This window comes from Limulus polyphemus, unplaced genomic scaffold, assembly GCF_000517525.1.
Source record: "Limulus polyphemus unplaced genomic scaffold, Limulus_polyphemus-2.1.2 Scaffold3498, whole genome shotgun sequence".
NCBI classification, from domain to species: domain Eukaryota; kingdom Metazoa; phylum Arthropoda; class Merostomata; order Xiphosura; family Limulidae; genus Limulus; species Limulus polyphemus.
Genome location: NW_013669108.1, coordinates 19,254 through 30,182, shown reverse-complemented (window position 1 = coordinate 30,182; position 10,929 = coordinate 19,254). Strand labels below are relative to the sequence as shown.

The window sequence follows — 10,929 nt, the reverse complement described above, 5'->3', positions numbered from 1 at the left end:
CTTGAACCTACATGTTTTTCTAACATCATGAATAACTTTTAACATGATTGTGTATCTTCACAAAATATGGCAAGCTATCAGTAAAATTACAAGTATTTACTATCCAAGAATTTGAATTTCTTAATTATTTTTACTAAAGATTTGTCTGTTGATATATGGAGTCAGAGTGTTGACTGCTCTGAGTGCAAAGTAATTTTCATGTTAAAAGTACTTTTCTTCATCTGAAAACTTTCAAATTTCATTTGCATAACCTCTAAAAACCTCCTAAATAAATATCAAACATTTTTTTTTTTCAATAAATTTTTTTTATTCTTTTATCTTATTTTCTCTATCCTAACTATACAGACTCTGTTGATTTGACTAACCTTGTAACTACCATAAAAAAAGTGTGGAATAAATCTAAATTACCATTTTTTTATTTCTGGAATAATTGCAGATTGTAACATGAAACTACATTTATTTATCTTAAATACCTTAAACCTCATAACAGTCTTAATCTGTTTATACTAATTTTATTGTCCTTTGAACTACGTCTTACTAATTATCCTGCCACACAAGTTGTAATTCACCTGTCAATTGTGTAGCTTATATTACCGCTTTCAATGCTTGTGAGCATACCTGGTCAAGAATTTTTTCTTCTGATTTTTCATTATCTTACATATTCTAGCTATCTAACCTAATGTATTTTTAATTTTTACATTCTAGTTACTTTATAATAATAAATAAATGATATACATGAAAAACAAAAATTACAGTTCTTATTTTTAACTTCTTGTATTTCTCCTATCAATTGCTGATTAAATTTAAGCCTACTTTATATACTAATGGTGCTAGCACACAAAATAATCTTTATTTACTTAAATAACGTGCTTGAGAACCCAGAATAATAAAACTCGTGAAGTAAACAATGTCCTATAACTATCATAATTTAACTGGCTTTCTAACTATTTCACAACAGACTTAAAATAATGCCCAAAGCCTTTTCATCAGAAAACTGTAAGAGATGCTTTCAAACTGAAGACAAAATAGACAGTTCTCTGTACTAAAAGTAATGTAATTTGATAGATCAAAGCTTTTCCTTTATGTTGGTTATAAATAATATAAAATGTCAGAGAGAATTATTGGCAACTGGTGAAAGAGAGGATGTGACAGGTGAGCATAGCAAGTGGGTCTGAGTTTCTAGTCTATGTTTCCATAGATTGAAGGCTATAAAAATTAGACTGGCTTTAGTAATAACTATATTATAATGAGTAATTTATGTTAAATTGTATACTTTAGAGAGGGGGTGGTACATAAATTGAAGAAGACAGGAGACCAAGAGAATAAATGTCACAATTCTCATACTAGAAGGTTCTTCAGTGGAATAGCAGTAAGTCTATGGACTAACAACACTAAAATCTAGAATTTGATTCCCCACAGTGGACACAGCAAATAGCCCAGTGTGTTTTTTCTCTAAAACAAACAAACTTATGCTTGGAGAGATTGAGGATTTTTTTAAATATTTCCTTACAAAACTAAGAAATTAAACTTGTATAGTATTAAGATTTGATTTATTAACTACATTTTGATGCCAAGTTTATTCATGTACATTGATAATAATGTAGAAAATAACTTCCTAAACATCATGACATGTACCGTTTGACCTGTCAGTAGAGAGAGAGATTAAATATGTGGCAATTACCTTAATTTCCAAAGAAAGAAACATTTTATATCAGCCACAAAAAGAACACTAACTTTTGAAAGTACTTACTGTTTATTAACCCTCTCACTATGGATAAGTCACGACTTTTTAAGAGAAGTGTATTCAAACTTTAATTATACCACTTTATTATCATTGTATATGAATAACCTTGGCATCAAAACATAGCTAATATATCAAATTTTAATATTATATAAGTTTTAATTTTATAAGGAAATATTTTTAAAAATCCTTAATCCTCTTCTCTAATTTATTTACCACCCTTCTGAGAAGTACAGAATTTAATGGGAATTATTCATTATAATATAAATATTAATAAAGACAAAGTTTAATTTTTATAACCTTCAATCTTATTTTTGTATGGAGACGTAAGCTAGAAAGTCAGGTCCACTTGCTATGCTCACCTGTCACATCCTGTCTTTCCTCAGTTGCCAATAGTTTTCTCTGATATTTTGTACTATATTTTTTAAAACCTAGAGAAAGGCAAAGTTTTAATTTATCAAATGAAGTATTATACTGTGTTGTTTTCTGTACAGAGTATTGTCTATTTTGTCTCCGGTTTGAAAATTTCTCTCATGGTATTCACATCAACAAGCTTAGCTAAAATTTTAAAGGCTCCTTTTGCATAGTTAGAAAGCCAGGTAAATTATGATAGTTATAGGACATTGTTTTGTGCATATTATTATTCTGTGTTCTTAGGTGTACTAGTACCATTAATTTAAAAAAAAAGCTTAACTTTCATCAACAGTCAACAGCAAAAAACAAAAACATGGGTAAGTAACAGTTTTTTTGTTTTTCATGTATATTATTTATTTGATATTATGAAAGTAAGTAACATAGAAGAATTAGAAACTTGTTGGGTTAGATAAGGTAAGAAAATGGATGATAATTTTCCAAGAGGTATGCTTGCGAGGAGCTCATATGTTACGTAATTCAATATGGTAACTTGAGCTATGTAGTCATTCTTGAAAGAAAATAAGCTAATTTAAATTTATTTCATTTTTTTTTTATGGTGGTTACGAAGTTGTTCAAATTGATCAAATGTATATACAGATATGGTTTAAAAAAGAACAAGTAAAATATAAAGTTTTACATAAAAAAAGTTTGTTTATTTCGGAGGCCTTAACGATTATGTAAATGAAATTTTACAATTTCCAGGTGAAGAAAAGTATTTTTAATCTTAACATGAAAATCACTTTGCACTCGGAACAGTCAAGACTTGACTCCATATATTCAGACAAATGTTTAGTAGGAATATTAAATTTAAAAAATTAATTTTTTGTGTACAAAAGACCTGTAATGTTTACTGAAAGCTTGCAAGATTTTATGAAGATACACAAAATATATTAAAAGTTACAGTATGGCAACTCTAATGGTCAATTTGGGATAACATAGTGAGAGAGTTAACAGTACCTTAAAAGGTTAAAAACAAGTGCACTTAAACAAACATGCACACATATATAAGTAACCTAGTATGTGATTATAGCTCCTAAAATAGCTTATAAAATAGACACAAAAATTTCATAGAGGAGAAAATATTAAACATTGCCTTTGATATTTTTTGCTATAAAGTTAATGTATCAGATGATAATCAGCTACATTTTAAGAAAAAAATTTATTTTTTCTTCATAAATGCAATATTGATTATTCTGTGTTTGCTATTCTAGCAAATTAACGTAGTCATTTGTATCATGATATGTATTGTAATAGAAGAATTGAGATACATATCAAATCCTGAAGTGTATAATTTTAAATGGTAGAAGTGGAATAAAATCTTACAAGTCTGAACATTTTTTACAAGTGTATGATCAGAGGTTGTTTTGTTCTTTGGTATAAGGGTATTTTTTGAGCATTTCATGTTGACTTCAGCTGTAGTAATAGTAAAGTTTAAGTGATGAATTTTGCCCTTTAGAAATAGTCTTTGGTTATCTTTATAGCTGTGAAAATATACAGTGCCACATTATACAGAAATATGCATGTGGCCTATGATAATAATAAGGGTTAATAAGTGAATTCATGCAATTAAAGTCTATGATCTTACTGTATAGGATTTGTTTGGTGAAATATCTAGTTCAATGTTGATGTAAAAGCAATTTAATGATGTAGTAAAAATGATATAAAAATAGTATATTTAGTGAATGTAAGTAGTTTATCTAACCTATTGTTTTGTTGTTTCATTAATTTATATTTCTTGTATTTAGAAATAAGCCTGAATCTGTAGATGTGACAGTTGCTGATTTTGATGGTGTTTTATTCCATATTTCTAATGTGAATGGAGACAAGACCAAAGTCAGAGTGAGTAGAAGAAACAGATATATAATTAATGACTTGTTGCAAAATTGAATTTTTTATGTATCATTTTGAAATATTACAAATACTTCCAACACAATATCTTGCCTCCTTTCACAGAAAGCTTTTCTTGACTTATACTGCTCTCTGTCAATGCAAATTTTCACTCTCCACTAGCCTTTGTACTCCCACGTACCCTCACGTATGTTAATATGAGATATCTGCATACTAACGTGCAAATGATTATGCAGCAACCCTCTACCACTAGGAGTGTGACATTACCCCTATCCTAACTAGTGCCCCCTCTAACGTTGCAGCTGTTAACCACTTCTCAATTGGCAGTCTTCTTGTGTAGACATGTTTTTGCTCATGGTTAACATATGCAAAAGTTTTTACTTTCTTATTTTTCAGAATTCTTTTCTATATTATACATTTATTTCCCGTTTTTGTTCTATGTGGAGAGTTAATTTTTTTTTCTCTTCTCTCCTACTTCATTTTCGAAAGTTATGCACTCTCAGTTTCAGGTGGTCATGACTAAAACTGCTGTTACTGCTGCAGTGGATTTACCGACAACATCCATGGGGTTGGGAACCACGATTATTGGCTCAGGAAGTGATGGCTGTGGTGCATTGGGAATTGATCAGTTTCATACAGCATTCAGAACACACTAATAATGGTCCTATTGTACCTGCTCAGGGTTTGATTGATTGGGAAAAAGAGGATTTGAACAGCCTTTTTCCTCCCCTTGAGTATGCCTGTCTGTCACGTGCTGTTTAAGGGGAATTGCCCAGACCTCCTTCACCTTCTGAGAGATTGATTGCTTAGGTATGTTATGTTCTGTCCTTATTTCCTGTTTCCTATGGTTCCACCCTTGCCTTTCTCAGGGATGAGCCTTTAGGTTAATATTGGGATTCATGCAAGTTGTTTTGGGGAGCAACTGCATTTGGGGATCAGTATGCATTGACTCCCTCGTTCTATGGATGATCCTGCTTTTGCTTATCATCATTGTGACTTTCCTTCTTTAGACTCACAGCATTAGGAGTCACTTAACCCTTTGTGGGGTTCAACCCCCAATACTTTGGTCAGTTTTTCCCTATTATTCTTACCCTAACCACCTTTCTCCGTTCTTTATCCTCCCTTCACTTTTTATCTGAGGCTTTTCATTGTTCCCCTCAAGAGTTTTCATATGAAACTCGGAATCTCCTTTTTTGTCACCATGGCATGCTTTTATTTTTCAACCCTGGCATTACAGATGTAGCTGCTTTGTTGTTGGGATCTTCTAGGTAGGGATGCCATATTATCTAGGGTTTGTTTACCTCACACCTCGTTGTGTGACTTGTGCATGACACCTTTTTTGCATCAAAAGGTGTTTGGGGGAACCCCCAACTCTTTATAGACTAGGGTTGATTCAGTCCATTTGCATACCTCCCTATCATCCTTGACCTCTAATTTATCCCACCAGCCTGTTCTCATCCCTCTATCTTGCTCTCCCCTTCAACGACGGTGACTATATTCTCGGGTTAGGGTCCAAGTTTGGAGGTTCTATGCTGTGGACCCATAGGTTCTGAAAGTTGCCTCAAAAGGGCTATATCACTTCTCTCTGCTCGTTTGGTAACAGACAAACTCCTGGATTTTTTCTGGGCTGTTCCTCTTCTAGGGTTCCAGTTACTATCCTTTCACTCCTTGGGTCCATTTCTATACCTGGGTTTTTCTCTCCTTCCACCCTTCAAGATGAATCTGCTTGATCATTCCATCTGCTCTATACCTCTTTGGGGGTGGATGAACCTAAGCTTTTTGATGTCTCTTTTCATTATATTCATCATCTTCCACATTCTCTAGCTACTCTTTTTCACCAATCTTTGATGCTTTTCTCCAGTCTGGCATGTGGACTACCACTCAACTCTTCATTGCCAACTGTATACTCCACCTTGCTGTTTCATCTCTGTAGAAGTTTAGACATCTGCACATAGTCATCCTTCAATCCATTTTCATCATTAAACATTTCATCATTTTCATCACATTTTCCTACTCACTACTTATTTACTCTAGGATCCACATACGTGCTAGGGTTGCCTCCCATGGTACACTTATCCAAAATTCTGCATTGAGTCAGGATAATTGAAAGTACTCGTACTATCCATCCTGGCTCTACAGGTGCCCACTGTGAGATAGGGTGTTCTGCAAGACCACTTGAGGTTTCCCCATGGTATTTCCATATCTAAGATTAGATGTTCAATCCAGACCGTACCCATTCCATGGACTATCATGGAAAAAACCAGCCATGGAGTAGTTTCTACCCACTTCTCTTACTTAAATATAGGGTTTCATGGTCACCTGTTCCATTGTCTCCAGTAAAAGACCTTTCTAGAGAAACCGATAGGGATCTAGGCACATTATTTGGGTCTCCCCTACGTACATTCTCTCCTTCTCCTCCCCTTATTGAGTGGAGCAAGGAAGACCTTTGTCACTTACTAGCTTCCAACTGCTAGGGTGGTGGATTATGGAGAATCCTCACCAATTGGAACCTAACTTCTGGGACTAGAACAATGGGTCCATTTATGGTGAGAAGTGGGGCTTTGGTGACACCAGAGTGTAGTGTGGGTCACCCAACATGTCTAACTGTGATACATCACAATCTACAAATTGACTTTATTACTGGTCCATTTCATACAGTACTGGCAAAAAACATATCTGCTCCCACAGCTGGCATGGGGCATGTAGAGACTGATGGTAATGTTGAGGTGAACATATATGCACCATGATATAACACTCACATATCTAACTCCTACAGCAGTTAAGGGGCCTGTAGTGACTGATGCTTGAGTAGAAGTTTATATAAGTATCCATACAGACATGATTGCATACAGGCATAGGACCTGTAGAGATTGATGGTAGAGGAGGTGAGCATGGATACTTATTACAAATGCCCTTCTCCCTCAGTTGGTTTTGACCCATCAAATCTGTTGGTAGAGGAGGTAAGCACACAAGGTACAGTCTGAATTAGACCCAAACTTACTACACATATTACTTGGCCAACAGCTTGTCTGCAAATTCTCGGATGGCCATGTACCTATTCTGCTCATCCTTGTGAGACACATTCACCTTTCCTGCCTCTTCTATTATTCTACAAAGGGGAAGAGTATACCCTCGGATGAGTTGAGATGTGGTCTCCCATGGGTGTGCCCCTATGGATCCCCAGCCATAGGGTGTCACACCCCATATGCTTCCTTCAGACGCTTTCTGAAGGGAGCACATCAAGGTAATTTTCACAGTGGTTCCTCCACCATCTCACTGTGGAATTCTAGCTACTTGTGTAGAGAAGTGAGTATTCATTTTTGAAGTTAACATTTTTCTTACCTGAAAATGTATTTCAGATAGATGTTCACCTCTGCAAACTTTTCCACCCATCCTCCCCACTTTTCCAGTGCACATTTATTCATTGACTCATCAAAGCAATAGGATTAACTAGTGCATATGTAGAGGAAGTCACTGGGCAGGACAATGTCACACTCCTATCGGTGGAGGGTTCTACTGTATGATGAATTCATGTTTTCTACACCCTGTGGCACAGTGATATGTCTGAGGACTTACAACTCTAGAAACTGGGTTTCGATACCCGTGGTGGGCAGAGCACAGACAGCCCATTGTGTAGCTTTATGCTTAACTACAAACAAACATGAGATTAGGTGAAAGTTTTGACAAGGCTGGTGGCTTACAAATCTCTGATAGAGATCTCTCAAGAGGAAAGACGCTATTTGTGTGAGGAGGGGAGTATCTATTGGAAATACATTTTCAGATGAGGAAAATATTAATTTCAAATAAACTATAAATATTCTTTTTCTAATTTGTGTTATTTTATGTTTATGTTATGTTTGTAACACCAGGTACAACACTTATGGTCTCAACATTGTCATGAACAGCTTATAAGCATGTAAAACAAAACTGAATTGTCTGGAATAACAAATCTGGAAAAGTGTACACATTATACAGTATTGTTGCATAACACTACTGATAAGTGAATAAATATTGTATTGTTTCTAACTTTTAAACAACAAAGTTGCTTTGCATGTATGACACATTTTCACGTTCAAAGCTTAGGATTAAAAAAGTAACTTATTTCTAAATTATTGTGCCTGAGGTCTGAAAGAATTTCCTCTGACTTTTGATATTTGATGCCAATTGATAAAATTTTTGAGACACAAATTATAAAATGAATTCTATATATTAATTCTAAATATATTTGGATAACTTTAACCCAAAAATAGTTTATAATTGATAATTTATCATTTTCTGACATGTATTTAGTATAATACATGAAGAAAAAAAAATTAATATTTTCAATTCTACACAGTTGCAGTTAGTTTTGCCTGCAAACAAAACAATATACTAGTTTATTTTTTTTATTTTTCTACACATCCCAAAAACTTCTTTATTTTTGCTTCTCATCCCTTGAGAATACATTATCCATTTCTTGTTTTCAAGATTTTCCCTATAGTTTTTGTACAGCTCTTGGATCTTGTTGAAGTCTTGTTATTTTACCACATTAAGTGGTTTATTCATTTACTAATGAAAAGTGAATATAAAGAAAGGTTAAACATGATTGGATATTATGGATAGAGCAACAATTAGACTATTACATACTAGTGAGTTTTATTGAGTTGTAATGTTTGTAAACCTGAGTTTTTTTTACTATGTTTACCAAATAACGTTAGTTAAGCTTACTGTTTGGCAACATGGCAAGTATGATAGGTGAATGGACGAATGAAATCATTATTGAGCATTATTTTTGTTTATGTTATTCAAACAATGTATAATTGTGATACTTTATAGCCATGGCATAGCAGCTAATAGAATGGCTCTGAGCTTTTGGTTTTTTTTCAAGTACAAACTTTTAGTTTGTAGCTCCATCATCTCTTGACTGATTTGAGATCTAATTACAGTTTTGGACTCAGGAGGTTTGATTGATGTATTTCACCATGCCCAACACCTCACAAGATTAGCTTTTCACATTTTGTGCTGCTCTCTGTATGTGAACATTTTTTATAATGCATGCCACAAGCCTTCCGCACCCCCCTATTGGAATCAAAGATTCCATCACGTCTCTCATGCAAATCATCATGCGTCATCTCTCCACCAATAAGAGGGCACTACTATCATGTGACTCCTGCTATGCGCCACTACTGAATCATCATTTCTCATTTGGCAATGTTCAAGTTTAGACATCTTTATTTTTGCTCATTACTTCTCAATGTAGTTTAACTTAATTTACTTTATTTCAAGAATTTTTTTTTCACTTTATTTTCAAAATCATTTCATTTTCCCTTGCTTTGCCACAAGTTTTTCGCTTGTTTGTTTGGTATCAAGCATGAATTCCGAAGTTAACTTTACCACTTTAGGTACATCTCATTCTTCTGATGCCATACTTCAGGCCACAGGTGTGGGTGACCCATCGGGGGATTTATCAGCCTTTATTTGTAGGGAGATTGAGCATGATATGGGTCAATCTTTGTCTCCTGCTGTTGCCCCTCTTCCTCCTGAGCCTTTCAAGCCTGGGCAGGCTGACGAGGATTTTGGTCGTGTGTTCCCCCCTCCCCAGAGTTCATCGTGCCTTCCCAAACCCTACCTGAGGATTCTGTTTAGCCCATGTCGGCTTTCTCAGATTTTATTTCTCAGGTATGTAACGTTTTGTCTATTGCTCATATTTCTTATGAACCATGTCCTTCCTGTTACATAATTCCACTTTTCAACCTTATTTAGTTTTTCCCTCGTCCCCTGATTATTTGGGTTCCCACTGAGCATTTTGCCTCCCAATTAGGTGACAGCATTAGTATGCCTCATCCCCCCCACGCACTTCTGATTAGTCTGCCCTCACTTATCATAGGGTGGACTGTCCATATCTGGACCAACAATTGTTGGGTTCAGTATTGCCTGTTTGGGTGTCGATACTCAAATCTCCCATTTATCTTTCCCATGCCCAGTATTCCCCCTTCGTCTTACCCTGATGACTCTTTTGTAGTACCTATCCTCTATCATTCTCCTGTCTGAGGCTCTTCACAGGAACCCTGAGGGTTTTCTGGGGACATCCTCTTCCTCCTCACTTCCACATTGGCCCACCTGTCATCTTTGGCTCTGGCCCTGCAAATGTGGTTTATTTGTTGTTGGGACCTTTTGGGTCATGATGCCATATTGTCACGGCCCCAGCTCCTTATCTACAGGACCTTCATATAGCCCATTTTTAGTTTGACACGATCCTGCAGTCTTTGGAGTCGAGGGTGACTTCAGTCCAACAACAATCCACCCTTTCTCATCTGGTGGCCCATTTGTCCCAGTCAGAGCTAAGTGTGGCACCGATTCTTGTCTCCCTACCATCCCCTTCCCATCCCTTGCCTGTTACTTCCTTCCCATGGTTTCACTGTTTGTCATTTTTTACGATGACGCATGGTATGCCTACAATGGTTTCAGTGACTATCTGGTGGGTTCAGGTCCAGTGGGAGCTCGTCTTACGATCTTTGTTCATCAGTGGAAACCTTTCATCTCCGATGTTTTGTTCACCGAGGTTTGTCAGGGGAATTCATCATACCAACAAAATTTGAAAATGGCCATTACTAAATGTTTTCCTGCAATGAACCCCTACTGTACTTATTCCACACATAAGTTGTTGTCTGCAACACACAAAGATGTGATACCTACCACTCAGGAAAGTATGATTATTTATGAATTCTCATGCCATTGCGAATGTCGGTACGTAGTTCATACTTCACAAAGATTGCAGGATAGAATTAAACAACATGTACCCACATTTATAAGAACTAAGAGTGTGAAAGTAAAAAATTTACCATGTCGCTCCTGTAAAACAAAAGTTCTACCACCAAAATGTGAATCAGCAATTGGCCAGCATTTACTAGTGAACCTGACTTGTGCTGACAACTTCACGGATAGGA

The 10,929-nt window shown here is 35.5% G+C and overlaps 1 protein-coding gene across 1 annotated transcript in view; it reads left to right on the top strand.

Moving 5' to 3' along the window:
• The window catches only part of LOC106469455 (probable actin-related protein 2/3 complex subunit 2), a 29,427-nt gene that overhangs the window by 8,196 nt on the left and 10,302 nt on the right, over positions 1 to 10,929 (top strand). The window contains exon 2 of the mRNA XM_013929951.2: positions 3,901 to 3,994. Within this exon, the coding sequence (XP_013785405.1) occupies positions 3,901 to 3,994 (94 nt within the window). The remainder of the gene's footprint in view (positions 1 to 3,900; positions 3,995 to 10,929) is intronic.